The 21,420-nt window shown below is 33.4% G+C and overlaps 2 protein-coding genes across 2 annotated transcripts in view; both read left to right on the top strand.

Annotated features, from left to right (window-relative positions):
- The window catches only part of LOC135835541 (anaphase-promoting complex subunit 11), a 32,317-nt gene extending 25,605 nt beyond the window's left edge, over nucleotides 1–6,712 (top strand). Inside the window, exon 4 of the mRNA XM_065349858.1 lies at nucleotides 6,492–6,712. The gene's annotated coding sequence lies outside the window, so the exon portion shown is untranslated. The remainder of the gene's footprint in view (nucleotides 1–6,491) is intronic.
- Nucleotides 1–21,048, top strand: part of LOC135835540 (uncharacterized protein DDB_G0271670-like) — a 34,360-nt gene extending 13,312 nt beyond the window's left edge. The window contains exons 2-4 of the mRNA XM_065349857.1: nucleotides 5,740–6,712; nucleotides 15,774–16,105; nucleotides 20,616–21,048. Of these exons, the coding sequence (XP_065205929.1) occupies nucleotides 5,791–6,712; nucleotides 15,774–16,105; nucleotides 20,616–20,873 (1,512 nt within the window). The 5' untranslated portion in view covers nucleotides 5,740–5,790 and the 3' untranslated portion in view covers nucleotides 20,874–21,048. The remainder of the gene's footprint in view (nucleotides 1–5,739; nucleotides 6,713–15,773; nucleotides 16,106–20,615) is intronic.
- Nucleotides 21,049–21,420: the final 372 nt, after the last annotated feature.

The raw sequence follows: 21,420 nt of genomic DNA, 5'->3' as shown, positions 1-21,420 counted from the left end.
CGATGGCACCACATTTTCAGCCTTTCGAGTCGATTGGTGATGGTTTCGAACTGTTGTGGAGCCTCTTTTTATTTTTTTTTAAAATAATTATCACTGGAGAAAATTTTAAATTTGAACTTGCACAAAAATAATTTGAAATCATGTGTCTAAATGGATCAAAAGGGATACAAATATTTCATTTTCATCTTTCTTACTTACAGTGTTTTTTTTTCGAAAACTGAATAATCTAAAAATTGGCTAGAGGCCTCAGAACAGTTCGAAACCATCACCAATCGATTTTGGAAGTTGAAAATAGGGTGCATACCAAATTTCAGTTTTCTATATCAATTCGATCAGATTTTGATTTTTTTCATGAGAAATGAGCCAATTTTGGGTTCTTAAAAATTTCCCAAGAATCGAAGAACGAATTTCAGAACTTAAATTTTCGCTGGTGGTGTATTTTAGGGCCCTTTTTCGATATCCCTGGATCCATTCAAAATTGTTTGTGCTGGTTGAGATACTTCTCTTGCAAGGGGCATAAGAGTCTGGAATTAAATCTAATATACGAAGTATCCTGATGATTGTTAGGTTAGGTTAGGTGTTATCTTTTGAAAACTTTGTTCGTACGTAAATCTTTCGAACCAAAAATATAGGTAAATTTAAAAGCTATACTGACGATGGCGCCAGATACGACTTATGGATCACACTGTACCAATGTGCGTACATAGAGCGGCATTTGTATCTGGTTATTAGGTTCGCTAGTGCATGTAAAAATATCATGGGTGAAACAGGTTGTGGTGCGGATCGAACAACAATGCGGTACAGCGAGAAAGCGATATTGCGGGGGTCTGGGGCATAAGGAGAGTCGATATGATGTATCAAATGATGTATTTTATATTTCGCACAAACTTACAGTACAACTACACAACAAGGTATGGTGCACTAACGGTTCGAGCGTATTATTTTTTATTTATACAACGTATGCGTATAATATACGTATCACGGTTTACATTCTCGATGAGCGATGTACCGAGCACTGAGCAGCGTGCACCGATAGAATATTACCTATGGTAATTTATCGTATTTGGCCGACTCTCGCGAAGAAGCTTTAAGCTGATCGCTGTATTTGCTTCGGCTTCGGCCTTCGTGGATGTTAGGGCAAGTGCTTAATGAGCCGTGTAAATAGTTCGATTTGCATTGTGCTGTGTAGGTAGGTTTGTCTACCTATGTAGTTGGTTTGTTGTTGTTGTTGTTGTCGTTGTTCTGTATCTGGATTTACCGGAGCTGGATCTGCATAATATAGAAGTATCATTGTTCCTGAATTGAAATTTTACAGACCTTGGGCAAATTTTTTGTTACTGAGAGGATCAGTGAAGTGGTACGATTTATGGGTCGAATTGGTTTCATGTTGCTTGGTCAAGTTCAATACGTGTTGCAAGTTGAATTCGGTGCCAAACGAGTGGGAGAGTTGTGGTATTAGGAAGGCGTGAATGGCCAATTAGATTTATAGATTTGTCGAGTGGAAAGTTGCACTGCATGGTGTCTTGTTCATATCGTTCTAATTTTAATTTTTTTCCTTTTTTTTTACCGAGAATACGGATTAATGAAATTGAAAATTTTTTCTAGCAAATTTCAATTATTTGCCTGGGAAGAGGATGCAGGAGGTGGTGAGAAGGGGTTCAAACATAATGTAATGTGTTTTCTGCTGAGAAGATTATTTGAGAAAATCACGAACTTATGTACATACTCGTACATATTAGAGAAATGTACCATGAGGAATTACGCGACAATACTAACGAGCATATTTAAAAGTCTCGTAACTTTATGGCTATTGGCTCACGACTCATCGGAAGAGTTGTGTATTTATATTATTTTTGTGTAACTCGACTATTTTTATTTTTATCCGTATTGGGAAGAATTTCTGCGCAAACACGAGATACTTATTTGTGTTGGTGTTTTAATACTCTCGTGTGGTATTTCATAACATGTGTATTTTTTTCTGCGCTTCTCTTGCCTGTGTTTGGTATTTTGAAACTTTGATATGAATGTTCGCAGTATTGTGACCTGCGGGAAGTTCAAGATACTCGTTTTCTTTTTGTTTACTTTTTTTCTTCGCATATTGGTATTTTTTTATTTGAAATACTTACCTGTATGCGTTTACTTTTCTCATATTTTTTCTCCATTGGAAAGAATGCACATGGGTAGTACTGTGTGAATGTAAAGTCTTGGAAAATTGATTATTTTTGATTGCATGAAATTTTCCTGATTGTCCTTAAATATTTAGCAGAAAATCAGATGAAAAAACATAAATTAAAAGTTTATTTTTCAGAAATGAACTTTTTAAAGTTTTCCCCCATGTTACTGCAATTTTGTTTAGGTTTTCTTAAAATTGAAAATGTTCATTTATTTGCTAGGAAAAAAATGAAAATATGATTGCACTTGGTATAAAAGCATTCTCGATGACAGGCGAGTAAACTGTTTTCGTAACCATTTCTCTCCAATTTTTCAAAAACTTTTCGCCCTCACTTCAAGCAGGCTGAATTGTTGTTTTAAAAAAAAAGTCTTGAAAATGTCAAGTTTTTAAAAAATATAAATTTTTTAAATTTATATATCAATGAGTGACTTGGTTTTACTTTTTAAATTGTAAATTTTCCACAGCTTTTTCACTCGCTTTATTTAAGCTAATTTAAATTCTAATGTTCAAATTTTTGAATAGTTTTGAAATGAAACAATTGACCCCTCAGGAATTGAATCAATCAAATCGATCAATCATGATCGTTAAATTCTGATTTTTAACATTGAAACGACAGTTTTAAAAGTTTAAAATCATTTGTCATTTTGGATCCTGACTCCCCTCTCCACCAACAAAAAATTAAAAATTGAAATTTTCAAAATTTACCAAAATTTACCAAAATTGAAGAAATGAAATTTAACCCCACCCCTGAATTTAGCATTGTGATGAAGCTTCATGGCAATCCCAAATTTTTTAGGCACTAAGGTGCCTAAAATTTTGTTTAGATGCTAAAAATATATTTTCTAGACGCTATTTCTTCAACATTTTACGTTTGTCGAAATCCAGAAATGAAAAGGCAATGGTCAAAAATCACTCTTCATGATCTTTTGAATTTCAGGTGGCGGCTTCATTTTGTTGAATTCTATTGTTTTTATTTATTTTTTTCTTCAAAAATACCAAGAAGAAAAAAAGTTAATTTCTTGGTATGCATTTAAGTTGAACAAAGAACAAGTAAATGAATGGTTTGGAGGAGAAGTGCGTCAATTTTTATTCAACTTGGGTACGTGAAAACGTCGCGCTTGTGAAAACCAAACCACTGAACCAATCTAGAAAATCTACTCAGACCACCTTTCTTCATCTCTTTAGTAATCTTGAAATAATTTTAACAAACAAAAGTGTACTTTTATAACCTAGAGTTTTATTTTCTGATGAGAATTATTTTTCTTTTTGAAAAATTATTAATAGCTAATGACAATGAGAATCACTCAGTGGTAATTGCCAGAGCAATCCTGATGCTAATTTTACCTTCAATTTAACAGATACTTACACCTACTTTGTACTTGTGATTTTCTGAAGATATCATCGATCCAGAAATTATGAAAAGGAATATCTGGAAAAATGATGAAATTTTACCAAACTTTAATTTTAATAGGTAATTCAAAAATTACTACAGCTCTAGTCTCTCCTCTTTCAAGCGATTTGAAATTACATCAAGTGTTGAATGCTTTTTTTGCATTTAATTGGTAAAAATCTTATGCAGTGAAGTTCTGAAGAATAAAATTGAATGCCATGAAAAGTGATAAGATTTCTGGTGGCTATTGAAAAAAATTGATCAAATCATTCAAAAATAGTTACCTAGTTTATTTGAATTTTTTTCGAAAGATGAGGAAATTTTTTCGGAATAGAAGAGGGTTGAGGCAATAAATTGGGTAACAGAATGATCATGGAAATCTGAAATTTATGAAAAAACTTTAGAAACCAAATAAATGTTTGAAACTATAGCTTCAAAATTAGAAATTTTTTAGATTTTGATTTGAAAAAAAAATACTTACCAAGTTTTTGGATTTTAGAACTTTTTATAATTTTTCAAAATGTTAGATGACATTATGAAATAAAAAACTGCCTTGAACAGGGTGTCTGTCTGGAGTTCTTTTCCTGATTTTGTTCTGATTTTTACTCGTGTGCCTTGGTATTCTATTTTAGCTTAATTTTTTGCCAGAATTTCCCATGTTTCAATTTTGTTTTCGATTTTCTAATTGAACCTTTTCATTTTTCTTTTTTTCCTTGCGTGATGAAAAATTGAAGAAGGAAAATATGTAGATTATTTCTTGTTGTGAATAACCTTTCTATTATTTTGAAACTTCAGCTTCTACTGAATGTTCTTTCCGCCCCCTCCCCATTCACTCTTCAGGGTGTCCACACGTCTGAAAAACCTGGAAAAGTCAAGGAATTTCAGAAATTTCGAGCAATTTTCCCTCAAAAATCAGAGAACTTTTTGAAAGTGTTCATCTGTAATTTTGTAATAATTCTAGTAGTTTTGTTGTATTTATTTTAGAAAAAATTTCCCTCGTGTCGCTCGGGTAATTTCGTGCTTGGATCCAAACGTATTGAGAAACGTGATTTTTTTCTAATGCAAAGGAGGGGTAATTTTAAAAATACGGTGTTTTTATTTTGAAAAAAAAGTCTGGAAAAATGTAAAAATTGGTCTGGAAAACCTGGAGAAGTCAGGGAAAATCATTTCCAGAAATGAGTAGACAACCCTGCTCTTTTTCTCTTCCTTTTTCCCTTCATAATTTGAGCTCATTTCATGTCGAAATATTTCAATACCTTCACAAAACCAGAAATAATTTAACCGTTTTGGATTTTCTCGTCACCTTGTATGTACTTATACCAAAATCGAAAAATCTCAAACGATGTTGATTCTCGTAGCCTAAGCCTCAGGCTGTTGGTGTATTTACACAGTACGTACTTCTACTTATACGATGAAACGATATGGTTTTCTTTTTACTCGTGAGGAAACGTACACAGAGATACACCCGGAAGTAAAGGTGTACGTGTAATTTTGCGGTTCATTGAAAAGATACGATGCAGTGCGGCGCGCCGGGGGAGCCGTACCTAGTCTTATATTTAACTCGGCATAAAATCGAAAAAATTATAACGAATCTAGTTGTGGCCCGGACTGGGTAATAAATACAACCAAGAACTGGTTCTTGTCGATTGCGGCGATACTTCATATTTAGGCTATGAGATAATTCTCGTTAAGTCTATTTTTATTTGTTCTATTTATTCGGTTACCTTTACTTACGTATATTTTTTGCGTATGAAAGTTCTGGTTGCGAAACTGTGAGCTGCTGTGAACTATAGTCGACTGTAGCCTGAAGAGTTGCTGAAACAGGGAAGGAAAGAGGAGAGTAGTTGTCATCGTTTAAGAACGTCGTCTAAACAACTTACGTAGGATAGATATTTAGCAACATTGATTAGTCATTGATTTTAATTGAGAGTAAAAATCTCGATATGCGAGTTAAAGGTGAAGGTTACTAAGGTTAAGGTTCTACGGGAAATAAAAAACGTTATAAAGCGAACCCATGTCTGTTTCGGTGAGGTTGTTGTTGTGGTTTTGCCACAGGAAGGAAGCTGAATGAGAGAGTGATAACAGTTTCGCAATCTGCACTATCATGTTTCTCAGATACCGAAATACTCGTAAATTTGATTGGGTGCGACTTGAATTCGATCTATGTTTATTACAGATTTACCGCACATACTACAAGTACATCAGGTGAACCCATTCATCGTGTACGATGGGTACTGAAAAAGATAAGATACGCTCTGTGAAGAGCAACAGACCGCCACCTATACCGCCCAGACCTCAGCATTTAATACCGGTCAAAGCGATCTCAAAGTATTCGTCTATGCCGGATATTCTTAACGGTTGGAAGAAAGATACGAATCCGGATTTATTGAAAATAAACGGTAGCGCAGGAGGCGACGCTTCGACCATGCATAATGGTACGAAAAAAAGCAGCCTATTCAGTATATCTCGCGAATACCGCGTTAAAAACGCAGTCGTAGATAACACAGTGGCCGCTGCTGGCACCTTGAAAACCTATACTTACAATGGTAACGGCGATTGTAATTACGATTATAAAACGACGAAGACGGCGACATCGACACCCGAGAAAGCGGTGACCATTGCGGCTGCCAACGCTGCCCCTTCTATCGTTAATGGAAAAACGCCGTCGAAAAAGTTCAGCTGTATACCATCCAGAAGTAATTCGAAAAAGAAAAAGAATATATTATCGTCAATTAACGTTTGTACCAATGGCAATGCTACTAATACGAGTAATGGTCGCGCGACCAAAAATCACAACAGTCGTAGCGGCCACTCTAACAGCGGCGCAGAGATCAGCCAGACGAGCTGGTACGTCGAGGATGTAGGAAATACGATGGTGCAATTATCCAAGTGCGAAATTACCCTAAATTCCGATAATAATAATTGCAGATATAAAGAACAAACGCACCAGCACCACCAGCAACAACAAGTGGCTCCAGCGACGAATACCGTTAACAATAGTAATAATAATAATTGTAATAATTTTACAACCAACAGGCAGCCTCGTTATAGGCGATTTCATTCGCCGATGACGTCCTCCTCGTCGTTGAGCGGACTGCCGCCGTTACCAAAAAGTCTTAGCGATGCTAGTCTACTGTGGGAGTCGGCCGGTGAGTACCTACATTTTGTTTTTTTATTTTTATTTAGTTATAATTTTAGTCTATTTTTTTATAAGAATGGAAATTGGCCTTTTCTAGAAAATTTTCATCATTTTCACAGGTTCCATGTAGTTCTAGGGTAAGGTCTCCCCCTCCCCTCATCATCAAATGTAAGATTTTCTACGGGAAACGCGGGTTTACCAAATTGCCTATTTCGATGCCTGTTTGAAAAAATCCAGTCTGTGTAAAAAGATCGATTATCTGGCATATTTTTCGTGTTTGTCGCTCTTTCTGAATTTGAAATTTCCAAAACTGAATTTTGAAGAAGAATTTGGAGGAAAAACAAATTTTTAGAATATTTTCGAAAAATGGCCAAACTTTGCAATAGAAGCTCTTTTCAAGGTGGAAAATTGCAAATACCCAAAACCTAATGAAAAGTGAACGTAAATCAAAATCGTCGAAAACTCTATTCTAGACCAATCATTATATTAAAAATATGTGTATATAGAACCAAGATTTTTCATCGCCATTTTAAAAATTCAAAAATCTGTGAAATAGCGAGCACGAAATTGGATATTTGAATATACACCCTAGAGTTAATAAAATCACAGGATTTTGACAAAAAATTGGCGAGAAAGTTAACTTTGACTGGGAGATTACTCAGCAAAATATTTTGAACTTCAGTCGTACCTACTGAGGGGTACTCAAAAAAATCATTTCAGAAGAAACGTAGTTATTTTGAATTTCTGAGTACTCCTCCCCCTAAACAGGTGCAATTTTATCAAATAAAGTTGGAAAGCCGAAATTGATTCTGCAAACTAATTTCAATACGCTACGAAGTCAACTGCCGGTGGATTTCGAGTCGTTTTGGAGCCTCTACTGACTTTTTGATAATTACTGGAGTCTCCAGTAGATTTTTGAAACTTGAAATTTCTTCAAAATTTCATCAAATGGAGATGGAAGATGGAAAACCGAAATTTACTCTGCACTCCAATTTTAACATCCTCTGAAGGCGACTTCAGGCGGGTTCAAGTCATTTTGAAGCCTCCAGCAACTTTTTGAAAAGTTTCATGACGTTTTTAGGAAAATTGAAATTTCCCACAAGTAGCTGGAAGCTTCAAAACCACTTGAAACAATCATGCAGTCGACTTCATATTGTATTGAAATTAGTTTGCGGAGTAAATTTCTGCTTGCTAACTCCATTTGATGAAATTCTGTGGGAATTTCGAGTTTTGAGAATCTGTTGGAGGCTCCAGAATTGCTCAAAACGGTCTGAAACATTTTCCAATCGATTTGGCAGGTCGAAAATAGGATATATCCCAAATTTCAGCTTTCTAGGTTAATTTGATAAAATTTTGATTTTTTCCTACATTTTTGGCCAAAATTTGATTATTAAAAATTCACCAAAAATCGAAAAAAGCACTTAAACACTTGAAATTTTGACAGGTGATGAATTTTTGCCTGCTCTTTTGATCTACCTTTGTACGGTTTAAAAAATTTCGTGCAAGTCCTACGTTGGAACGCAAAATCTGCGATTTTGGCTGACCTGTCATTCAAAATGGTTGCCATTTTGTAAGTGGGGTCACTTTTTTTCTTAGGACAACGGCTAGAAATGTTCCTTAGGACTCCCCATTCAAGAAAAATGCTGTACCAGTGGATCGGTGTTGGGGGGGGGTGCAATAGATCCTTATGCGGGCCCCCCGACCACTGTCTAATGGTTGAAAAGTGTCATGAAATTGAATAAGAATTGTAATTTTCAAATTTCTTATGGGGGGGACTAAAACCGCCAACCGGTATAGGATTTCAAATTCAGTGGATCAAGAGGTTTAGAACCTCAAATCGCACTTTTTAGAGGGGTAACCAGGGTTCCAGTACCCCTCCCCAGCAAAAACCGTGTTTTTTCTCAAAAATTACTCTACTTTGAGGACCCTGCCTCAAGCCTCTGTTTCACTGATTTTCTGGATGATCTCCCACTCAAAATAAACTTCCTCGTCAATTTTGATCAAAATTCACAAAGGGTTCAAAACTTGCACATTTTATAAGATTCTCGAATGAGTTCAAAACACGTACACCACACTCCCATTTTCGGTCTTTCTCTTTCTTCAAATGATTTTCGAGAATCCAAATCAATTGAAAATTGAGTCATTAGAGAGCTCAACCAGGTTATTTTTTTCGAAGTTTTGTCACAAAATTTCAAGAATAGGTAATTGCAAAAGAAGTGCAAATTTTGTCAAGTAACCATAAAAGAAACGAATTGATTTTAAATAATTGGGAATTTTTGAACATTTTTTCCCGGACGAACAATGTTGTTTTACTTTTTGAACCATCAATTTTTTAAAGCTTTTACCCTCGTTTTACTTGTTTCACTTGGGCTGATTTGAATTTTGTTGCCCACATTTTTTTAATTCTGGAAATTCAATATAACCAAGTCAATGGAAGAATTCAATTTTTTTGTATAAAACCATCATTTCTGAAAATGTGAAATTATTCGGGATTTTTGAATCTGACTCTCCCTTTCCCTTCAAAAAATTGTTTTGAATCTTTCTTGTATTTGGTCTTGAATGACATAAGAAAAAATTGTGAGAAAAAAGCGAATAATATTTGGAACGAAATTTTGTTTTTGTATTACCTACAAGTAAAGAACATCATAAAAGAAAACCCCAAACAAAACTAAAAAAACGTCCACGTAGTTGAGAAAATTTCAAGTGTTGAACACCAAAAGTTATGCACTGTATAAAATCTCCAGACGAAAGCTAAAAGCTCAAATAATTTTTTAGTTCTCAACAATTTGCCAAAAAAAAAAGAAAAACTTGTATGAAAATTTATGAGTTGGTTTTAAAATTAAAAGGTGTCTAATAGTCATGAAAGTCATGAAAATGTCATGAGTCATGAATTTTGCTTGAAATACTCTTGAAAATTTAGTAAAAAGCGCATAAAATAAAAAAATAAAAAATTTGTTCGAAAAACCTGAAATATTGACTTGCTTACAAATTTAAAAAAATTTCTCAAGTTATTTAATTTGTTTTTCTTATTTTTTTGGGAGGGGGGGTAGATTCATGTGGTATAAAATATGTGAAAAATAAGTCATGAAAAAGTCATGATTTTTTGTCTGAGAGCTTCGTTAGATACCCCGAATTAATTTCAGTTGTAACTCCTAACTCTAGTGAAGGAGAGGGGTGAGCATGGGAAATGTCATTTTTAGTGTTTTTTCTGCTGGAAAAATTGAGAAAATTTTCAGGAAGGCAATTATTTTTTCCAGTGATGTAAGTATGTTTTTCCCCGTTTTTTCGCATTTCAGATTAATTTTCGAGAGGAAATTCGAAACTTTGTTTTTGAGGAATGTTGAATGGTACTTACTTTCGTTTTTCTTTTGATATGAAATAAACTTTATAGAGTCATTTTAGTGTACTGTGTAGCTGCTCCTTTCTTCCTGATAAAAATAAAAACTATAATTCAGATGAATTTGAATAACGTTATTACCTACCTATTTCTTCCATATAAAAATACATGAAAAATTGAAAAATCCAGCCATATTCACGTGAATTCATTTTGGTAACTCTTCACCATAATTTCACTCTCTATTTTAATAATCCCCAAAGCATAATACACACGTATGCTATTTCATGGATAATGCGCTCGTAACGTATAGCCTGTAACGTCGGTGAAGTCAAAAAAGCCCCCATAAATAAAGGTCATTCAAAGAGCCATAACGTGGTTACTGAAATGAGAAATTACCGTATTTGAATACGTTCCAAAAAAGATAAAGGAAAAAAAATAATAATTTTAATTCTTTTTAAATGTTATCGTCGATGCGACACGTGTCGGTATTTTGTTAACATACTCCCATACTTAGTATCTATACAATCTCAAGCCTCACGTACGAGAAAGAAATAATCAAAAAATAGCAATCTTTTTCTGGGCTCTTGACGTGAATCTGCAACTGCAATATGGTGCTATGTGGGGTGCTGTTAGTGGAGAAAAAAGTGAATAGAATTTTTCGATACCATCTGCTACGAGATAGAAGTGAATCTGATGTAGATGTAAGCATCCCATATCTATGTATGTACTTATGCATACGCAATATGCAAACGAAAAAAAAAAAAGAAAAAGAAAATGAGAGCATCTGCTGTAATAAGTGAGAGGCGCTTCGAGAAGGTGTTGCCGCGTGTGTTCGAATAAATAAATCAATTTTTATCGCGGCAGGTACGCGATTTTTTAAAGAGCATCTATAATCGTAAGATTTATCGGTCGCAATTAAATCTTAAACCATTAGCAATTGGAAATACTCTTCGTTGTCTCGATATTGCCACAGACGCCGAAGTATGTACCATCACGCCTGCACAGCTGGCGTATGTATTAATCGCGTGTACTGAGTGTAGCCAACCATTATTCGTATATACGAGTATGTGCAAAGATGAAAAAAAATCATCATTATTTGCATTCCGGGTAAATGGGTTCGTGACATTGATTGCTGAATGCTGATGTAAATTAATCGTTCTGATTAAAAATAAACTTGCGAGCTTTCATTTTTTTTTTCGTTTGCTTTGGTATTGTTGTTTCACGAATTTGACTTGCTTGGCCGATTTTTTCATATGAGATGGAAAGTCATTTTTGATGGAGAGGGAAAGTGCAGCATAGGGCAAAATATTAGTATCTCTAAATCAGTTGTTTATGTGTTTCTGCTTCAAATTTTGTTTACCTATGAGAAAATTTCCAAAAATTTAGATTCTGTAAAATTTAGAAATTTGGTTCCCTGAAAAATTAAAAAAATTAAAATTGATGACTTTGAATCTTCAACGAGTAGTCCTTTTTTCAAAATGTTATTTCTCAAATTGGATTAGTCTTTTTTGAAATAATTTTTGTCTTGAATTTTCCTTCCAGAGCTGGCAGATGATTTTCAATTCTCTTTAAAAATTTCAAATTGCTCTGAAATGGACTTGATATGAACTCAAGTTCTGGTTGATGCTTATTAGAAAACCCTCTCGACCTTGCAAAGTTATCTTTGCAAAATTCCAAGTTTCTCATGTTTCAATTTCAATTTCATCTCGAAGAAAAAAATCAAAACTTTGTAAACTAACTCCTCATGTCTTCGAAAAATTCCTTTCCACGTTGCCAATTTCATTCTGATTCCAACCACGTAATTCTGTGATTATTTTTCAATCTATTTATGTAGATCTACGTCGTATTGAAAAAATTCAATTTTTCGCAGTAATTTTTTATTACAATCTGCTTACATTTTCAATCTATTTATGTAGAACTACGTCGTACTGAAATAATTTCGTGTTTTTTTCTCAACTCTGCAGTGCAATAAGTTCAATATTCAATCGTATACATGCGTAGGATTTGGCAAAATTGCGTGCCGATCCGATCTCACTTTATTTATTTAAATTTGTTTACGAAAATTTTATAATTTACCTACACCTTATTGTCGTCCTACGTAAACGTTGGTTTTGTTTATAATTCGTATATTTACGAGTTCAAAATTCACCCAGCCAAGTAGGTGTCGAATTTTAATGTACGAATTACGAATATTTCGGAATATTCAACGAAAGTTTCTCTGTCTTAATTGCTTTCTCTGTTCAGCCCAACTGCCAAAAAAAAAGCAACAGTGGTTGGTGATAGATTTGCATATAGTACATTTATATGTATTTAGAATGTTGTTGTAGGTATCTGCATTGCTGGTACACATACTACATAATATCCTCATGTCCAGATACCTACACCAGCAGAGGGAGTACTCCCTGTAGTACTAATCTAGGAAACAGAGAGATAACGTGTACTTTTAACATATTATTATCTCGTATCGCGTATGTACATTACGTACTACATCGCAGTACTGTTAATTACACGATGTTTCCTGCCTATACTGCAGCATGATAGTAAAGTACAGTACCGACTACCGACTACCGAGTACGTTGCCATTTTATTGCTATGTACTATTTTCATAGTACGTAGACCTGGTGACCACCTTGGTACAAATTGCTGTCATTATTGTTCGTATTTATTTGTACGTTCGGTATAAGCAAAAGCATATTTCTAGTAATTGGTATTGCTTACTTGCTACTGACTGGGTAGGTAAAGAGGTAAAGTCTGTAATGCATGCCTTTTTAGCTTGATTTTCCTTAGAACAAAGGAAAAATAAGGCTTATATAGCCTATTATGATTCCGCATTGGGAGTTGGACCAATGACAAAATCCGTTTTGGAACCCTAGGAGTCTAAATCCATGAATATTTCGCATGTCTGATTAGGTACCTACTTATGTAAATTTTGAAAAAAAAATTTGCCGGAACATTAAATGATCTCAGTTGTGGGAATTCCGACAAAATTCTCTCAAATTCGGTATTTAGGTTTGGTGTGGCGTATGAATTGAGTAGTGTCAGTGAGGATGACCTCGGGTCAATATTTTCTGATGTTGAAAATTTTGAGAGGAGGTAGAGAGGTGTAAAAAATACCAAAACAGTTGAACTAAAAGCCAATCGATAGAAAATCAATCTAAAAATCAGCTTCCTATAGTATATAATTTGGAGGGGAGAAACCCATTTTTTTCGTGTTTTTTTAACCTTAAAAAATCTTGTGTCACATCTCCACCTTTCCAAATTTACATAGAAGGCTGAATGTCAGTGAATGTATATCTGGGGGTGACCTAGATGTACCTTTTGTGGGTTTTGACTTTTCAACCCCTCTCCATCTTTTTACAGCTTCAAAAAAATGGATTTTCGTGCCTATTTTAATAGTTTTTGATTTTGTGTCATCGCTGGAGCCTTCTCAAAGTGACGTTGGAGGCTTCTTACTTTTTCGATAAAAATTGCGAAAAAGTTCTGCTTTTTGCAAAAATTGCTGAAGAAGTTTTGCTTTTTCATTTGCGAAAAATTTTTCCTTTTTACCATGCTAAAAATCGGTACCTACTTTTTTTGCAAAAAATTCCAAAAAAATCAGATTTTTTCCAGAAATTGCACAAAAGTTTCGCATTCTCGAATAAGAATTGTCAAAAATACCTACCTTTTGCTTAAATTGTCAATGCCAAAAAATGTCACTTTCTTGCCAAAAACTGCGGAAAATTTTTACCTTTTTACCAAAAGTTTTGAAATGGCCTCGATTTTTAACAAAAAAAAAAGCCAAAAAGTTTCGTGATGCCAATAAGTAAAAGTCCTGCTTTCTGTCTTGCTTTTTTGCCAAAAATTGACAAAAATTTAAAAAATCTCGCTTTTTGCCAAAATTATTTTAAAAATTCACACTTTTTTACCTAAAATTACCAATAATGTAATAAAGTCATCATTTTTTTGCTAAAAATTTCTAAAAAGTTTCTTTGCCAAAATTATAAAACAGCCTCCCTTTTGCTAAAATTGTCAAATAAATCATATTTTCCACCAGAAATAGTAAAAAGCAGCGAAAAAGTGTCGCTTTTTTGTACCAAAAAGTGAAGGAAAAATCTCACTTTTTTGACAAAAATTGTCGAATATAGACCTGCTTTCAGCTGAAATTATTCAAGTCTGAATATTGAGATGAAGATGAAGATTTTAATTTTCATTATTAACATTATCAACTTTTTATTGCGAGTTTTTTTTATTTTCTTTTAAATTTTCAATTGATGTTTCAATTTTTTGAATTTTTACACGTCAAAATGTTTCGCTTACTTTTTGTAATTTTTTTGGTTCTTTATTTTTTTTAATTGTTTTGATTAAAAATACTTACTTACTTATTTCAGCTGTTTTGTGTTTTTTTTTTTTGAAAAAGAAATTGAGTGCGAGCCCGGGAAAAGTTATATAAAACCATTTTAAAGATCGTCTTGAGACCATCAGCTCAGACGAAAATGAATTTGTGGATGTGAATTCCTTGAAGAGAATAATTTTTGGGGGAAAGGCATCTCTCATCATTATCATCCCATCCCATCCCATCCCATCCCCTCTTCTCTATCTCTAATATGAACACCAAGTGTACTTGGACTAGTTTAAAAAGGTGGAATCAGAACAAAAATGATATCAAAAATTGAAATCTTTCGATTTTTAGAAAACTTGTGTTTTTTTTTTCAAATTCATCTAAGAGTGCTGTTGAATTTTTCATTGGTGTTTTTATTCTTCAATTCATTACCTAACATTAATTGAGAAAAAAATTGAATCAGTCATTCTCTTTTATTCAAGCAGGCATTTCTGCAAATAAGGATTTAAAATACTTCTCGTCGAAGATCTTAAGAAAATTGTGAAAACATGCTCCTTATTACGATTTGGTAATTTTTTAGGCACTGTAAAATTTTTTCCAAAGCAAAAAGCAAATCGTGAAAATCCCATCGATATTACACTAAATGGATACACAGCGTGTAGAGAGGCGGGTGGGAAATGCAGTGCTCGCGAAGTTCACAGGGGAAAGGTGAGGTTATTGAGGCGCATCCGTTCGGCGCAAATGATACCCATCGAAACGTTTTGCAAGGGGGAAGAGGCGATCAACTTCAAATTTACGCGGATCTATGCGGCCACCAAATTTGAATTCAAAATCAAAATTGACCAATCAGATACCATGCGCAGAAAAAAAACGCATCAATAACTAGATAAGCCCCTAAGCTTCGTCATTGTTCGTTGACGCGGGGTAAATGGACTTGCTGGGTATCCATGGAAAATCCTTGTTCGTTTCTATTCGGAATGGATCCAGAACGCCGATTTTTGAATATTATTTTGAAGATACTATTGAACAGTTTCAGTTCAATATTTTTCGAAATGTCAATTTCCCTTCACCCCTCTCCACCAAATAAAATTTCTAAATTATTCATCATCTGAAATAGTCCCCATTCCAATCTCCTCAATGGCTCGAGAATAACCACACTGAATAATTTCTACTATTCATAAAAATGGACCCCACCCCCTTCTGATATAGATTTATGAGTTTTATATTTTAATTTTTCCACCAATTTTCAGGATGAAGAAGTAGATCTTATAATTTTTTTCTAGTGTTCTTCGTCCTACGAAAAAGTCTCATCTTGATTAATTGATTATTATATGTACATACGTATCAATTTTTGTGCAATTAACTTACTCGATGAAATTACCCTGCTAATAATTTTTCCGCAATTCTTGTTCGCAGATAAGAAACTATCATCGTACTCGATAAATTTATCGTCGTCTAGCTCGAACGCTTCGTCTTGTTCGCGTTCCAGCGGCAGCAGCCATCATTCCAAAGTACCAGCGTCACCGTCGTCCAAAACCTCGACATCGTCATCAACGGGCACAGCCACTGGACAAACGCAAACTACGGCCAATGCCAGTGATGACCATAGCATGACGACGACGACGACATCCTCAGCTCAATCAGGGGATGCAGTTCCGCGTGACGATCAAAAACAGTCTCCGCCACCACCTCCTCCTCGAAAACCGACTTCTTTAGATATGAAATTAGCGATTTTAAGAAAAGAAATGGTAAATACTCGTATTTTTAAATACTTCAAGCTCGGCTTGGTTTCTTAATTAATAGTTGTACCTACTCGTAAGTGTCGCAGGTATTTTTTTCTCTCTGTTTTTTCACTCATGGCAGAGTAGGTACTGTTATCTCGGTCACGATCACGGCGAGTTTACCGGAAGGACCGCTCGATATTCATAAATCGCGTCGGTCGCGGCGACGACGACGACGAAATTTCCAAATTCCGTTATTCATTAAAAAAATTTTATATGTATCGTACGGCTCGACTGGCTTTTTTTTTCGTTTATAATAAGAACGATTTAATCTATAATTATTATATACGTTGTCTCGTCGACACGTTTGTTATTTTGTTATTATTATTTTTTTATTTATTACGTTGGAAATTACTTATTCTTAGTATTACAACGGAAAGACGACCTGGCCTGATGCGTTTCTTTAGTATGCATGCGAAAGAGAATTAAAAACAAGGGAACGAAATGAAAAAAGTAACCGAATACTTGGCTTGCGTAATGACTTGTAAGTGACAAGGCCAACGCGACGTGGTTTTGGAATTATGAGTACGATGTCGAGTACACGTACTCGTGTTCACCATGTGAGATTTATACTCGTACGTCGTCTATCGTCGCAGTAGAGTGAGTTGCGATATGATATTCTTTTTTACCTTTTTTGCCAGGTCTTCTCGTATTTTACTGTTGCGGTGTTGAATTCCAAATTATTCGAATTTCTTACAATTAGAAATGTTCTGTGTGAGGCTTTGAAGGCTTTGATTTGATGTACCTATCTGTTGGGTACTGCTTGAGTGTCCTTGTGATATAGGAAAAATAGATTCATTCGATGTTGATGAACATTAAAACATCACTTTCTTTGATAAATTCTTGATAATTTAGATTTTTGAAAACTTCGTTCTGTGTTTGGTGCGAGCCTATTGAAGATTTCATGCTATCTTTCTGTTTCTTTCGAAATGAAAATTTTCAAAAAGTGAAAAAATAACAACTATCGTAAGTTTGGAAGTTTGTCTGATTACAATGAATTTTTAAATAAAAATTGTTTTATTACAATATTCTGCACTTCTTCTTTTGAGGATGGTGGCTATCTTGTCGTTGCTGTATCTGTCTCAAAATACGTATTATAAAAAGATAAAAGACATGAATGTCAAAGAAAATGCTCAATGTGGAAAATGAAAATTGAAAGTTTATCTAAAAGTTTTTTATTTGTCCAAAATTCTGTCGATTTTTCATTTTTTTTTTTTTTTTTTAATAGTTCAACATTTTTTTTTTTTTTTCAGTGAAAAATTGTTTTCCAATGTTTTTAAATATTTTATTTTTTATACATTTTAATAAGTTGTCGAAGTCTCCCTTTCTGCCGAAAATGGAAAAAATCTCCTTTTGCCATAATTACTCGAAAATTTCGTTTATTGCTGAAAATTGTCGCTTTTTCGTGAAAAATTTCAAAGTCTCAATTTTTTCTCAACTTTTATTCCAAGTGTCAAGTACGCTAAGGTCTTTCCTTTTTGCCCAAAATCGCTATTTTTTATCTATATTTTCCGAAAATTCTTGCTTTTTTCTGAAATTTTGAGGTATTGATTTTTGTCTAAAATAGTCGTAAGTTTTTGCTTCTTCAAAAATTGACAAAACTGTTCGCTTTTTTGCAAGATAGCTAAAAAAAATGTTTACCGTAAAAATTTCCAAAGTCTCGATTTTTTGACAAGAATTTCGAAAAAGTGTTATTTTTTGGTTAAAATTGTCACAGTCTTACTTCTTTTTGCAAAATTGGTAAATAAATTTTTTTCCCCAAAAATTTCATGCTCTGTTTTTTTATTCGCGTTTTATTGTTGTTTTTTTGTTTACTTTTTAGTTACTTTTTCGAGTTTTTTTTGTTGTTTTTTTTTGGAAAAAATTAAATGCGAGCCCTGAATTTTTAAAAATATTTTTTATCCAGCATTCAATTTTTCAAAAAATTTTTGTTTGTGGATTTTTTGTAATTTTTTTTTGTGTTTTGCCTATTGTTGTTAGCTACTATTTTTCTCTGAATTTATTTGTTCTGATTATGTTATCTGTAAATTCAATTTAGTTCAAATTTCAATAAGAAGTTGGACAAAAATGAGAAAAAAAATACAAAGTTTTTTACGCTTTATTACTGAAAGAATTAGGTACCACATTCATTTTTGAAAAAATGTCACTCTGGCTACCGTTTGTTTCTTCTGTTCGACACCATTTGTTTCAAATTTGAATCATTGTGATAAGCTAGATGATGAATATTTTTTTAAAAAATTTTTTTAGTATTTATTAAATATAAGTTTGGCTTTCCCCCTCATCATCAGAAATTTTCCTTCTTTTTTTCCAAAGTCAGTACGTTGAATTTTTGCTTTTTAGATTTTTAACCATTTTCATTTCATTTGCGTTTTCTTTCTAGTTAGAATTTTTGATGTTTTTGTTTGTGTTATATCTGTTTTTTTTTTTTTTTTAGAATTTTTGGAGCCTTGCTGATCAAAAATTTTATCATTCTTACAATTTTGCATTGCTTTCTTAAAAACCTACTCACCAGTTTTTGAAATTTTTAATGTTTGTTAAATTAATAATCCATTTGGCTATTTTTTAAAAAAAAATAATGCAATATTCTAGCTTGTAAATTCATGTAAAAGAATTGTTGAAAAAAATGTTTGAAGTACATACTTTTTCAATATGATTTTTTAAAAAATTTACATGAACGCTACTTTTTGTGCTTTTATGTTTGTGGTTTATTTTTCCATTTTTTTTTTAAATTTTAAAATCGGAATTGCATTGCTCCAATGACAGAACATTTATTTAAAGAGAATTCGAATAGAAAAAAAGCCTCAGAAAATGTTTTCAATTCTCAGTTTTACTTTCAGTGATATTTCAAACTTGAAAAACGAGCACATGGAAAAATTTAATTTTCCTGTGCCATTGACATGTTTTTAATACCTCAGCCATGTAGACATTTAAGTTTATTGACTTCGATATTGATTTTTCATTTTAAAAAATTCTTATCCTTTTTAAATTTCAATTCTTATTTTTTTTCATGTTAATACACGTCGTTATCATAAAAACCATGATCTACCTAGCGCCTTTTTCATTACCAAAACAACATTAAGCCAATCAATGAAGTAGAAAAAATAAATCGATCCACGACTGACTCATCATTCAAACACTCGACGATTTATATTATTACGTACCTTATTGCTTTCGAGCAATGCAAATAATGTCGGGTATTTAATAGCATATTGTGTATTCAAATTATCCGCTAATATTCTGCTCGTATAATTCGTACGTGTTGTGTAAAAAATGACACTGTACATTTCAAGTCTTTCGTAGTGTACGCAGAGTGGGCGAGGCGCTATGGTATTGAAAGGTGAAAAAAATTTCATCTCCCAAAACTGCCATTATGTTGATTAACTGCCATTAATATGGAAACATTCTCTTTCAATCTACTTTTACTCCGACACTCGAGACATTAATGAGATCGAAAAAATTCTTATTCGGTTAATTTATCAAGCAAAAAAAAAAGACACGGAAGGTTGAATTTTGCACAAACGCGTATCCCTGAACTGAATTATCCAATATTGTTCATCCACATTCGAGTATTTTGTAATTAATCTTGATCGATGAGAAGAAAAAAAAAAAGTAGAATAATTAAAATTAGATACCTAGATTACTAGGTGAGGTACTATCTTTTACTACTGACTCATAGATCATTGATGTGTGGTTTTGTGTTGAACAACACGTATTATAAAATCGTTCTCAATTGCGTCACAGTTTATTTTAATTAACTCTTTTCGACAAATCGCGCTGTGTAATCTATTACAAAATTGTCACAGTCGATCTGCCTAGTGGTTTTTTCATTGCTAGAAAAAGAGGAGATTATTTTGATTAATTGAGATTTTTCATCTTGGGAATTGAGATTGGGATAAAAATAAGTTCGAGGAAGGAATGTCGCTGTCGGATCGATTATTAAGATCTCAAGATTAAATAACCTGAAAACTCAAGGAAAAGTTCCATTTGGTTGGGATTAGTTTCTCTATTTTTTCAGCTGGTATATTTTAGAACATAAATAATGCTAAAAATACATAGATACTTTGTAGACGTCTCGAGTATATCATCTGAATCCTAAAAAAGATCCTTACCAGGGCCTATGTTTACAAAATGCTCGACTCTACGGTTATAATTATACGCTCCAACACTCGTCAACATTTACCTTCGTATAAAATTCTAAAATACCAACGTATAATATAGGATAGTTTAACGACCGTTAATTAGTGGCATTTTTAAGTTAATTGCAATCGCTCAGAGGTACTCGTACACATTATGACTTTATAGATGAAAAGTACGGTACCATAACGACTCGTTGTTTTATTATTTCCTATTCCTCCCTCTCGATATTTATCAACAAGTTGTAAATATAAAAGCAATTCTTCCAAGAATGTTTACTTTTTGCTTTTCCACTCGCGAAGGATTATTAGGTATTAAAACACTTTTGCTTTTTATGTTACAGCATGATCTACGTCAAATGGATTTATCTCTGCTGTCTCAACTTTGGTCGTTGAACGAAGCCATTCACGAGTTCCGCCAAATGCAAGAATCCCTGTCGCCTCATACACCTTCGTCTCATTCATCCGATGAAGACGATTGCGAATGTTATTACTCGAACGTTGATCCTCAAGGGGTTATTAACCAGAGCCAAAATACCACTGGGTCGAATTCTTCTAGATCTAGTGTCAATACGTCCAGAACTAATATTAGAGAGGCGTGAATTTAATATTGTGTACTATAAATCATATCATCTCGTCTGTCGTTTTATAATTTTTCATTTTTTTTTTTGCGTATGCTGTACTGTATTTTGTAATTTTTAAGGCATACTCTTTCTCTCTTCGCGCATTTTGTTTTGTAGTTTGTAATTTCGTAATAAATTTAATCGAGTGCTTGTATGTGAGGTGTTTAATGTTTATGTATTGAAAGGAGCTAGGCTTCTTACTAGAGAACTGTAGGATTGAATAATCAAGGGGTTTCTTAGAATCGAATATGTAGTTAAAGAAAAAAAAATTGACAAAATGGAACGAAAATGAATTATTTTTTTTTCATCTTGAATAACCTGAATAAAGTTTTTAATTTTTATGAAAGAAAATTCTCGTGAATTGTTCGACTTTGGAGGCCAAAATGTGACTAATACTTATAAAATCTAACATAAAAACCTGTTCGCAAGTGATATTTTAGTAGGTGATTCATACTATTTGATCGTTCATTTGTAAAAGGAGATGCTCCATACCCATTTTTTTTTAGAAATTTTCAATGCTGTCATC

The sequence above is a fragment of the Planococcus citri genome, chromosome 2, assembly GCF_950023065.1.
Source record: "Planococcus citri chromosome 2, ihPlaCitr1.1, whole genome shotgun sequence".
NCBI classification, from domain to species: domain Eukaryota; kingdom Metazoa; phylum Arthropoda; class Insecta; order Hemiptera; family Pseudococcidae; genus Planococcus; species Planococcus citri.
Note: the sequence above shows the minus strand (reverse complement) of the source record. Positions and strands in the feature narration are given on the sequence as shown.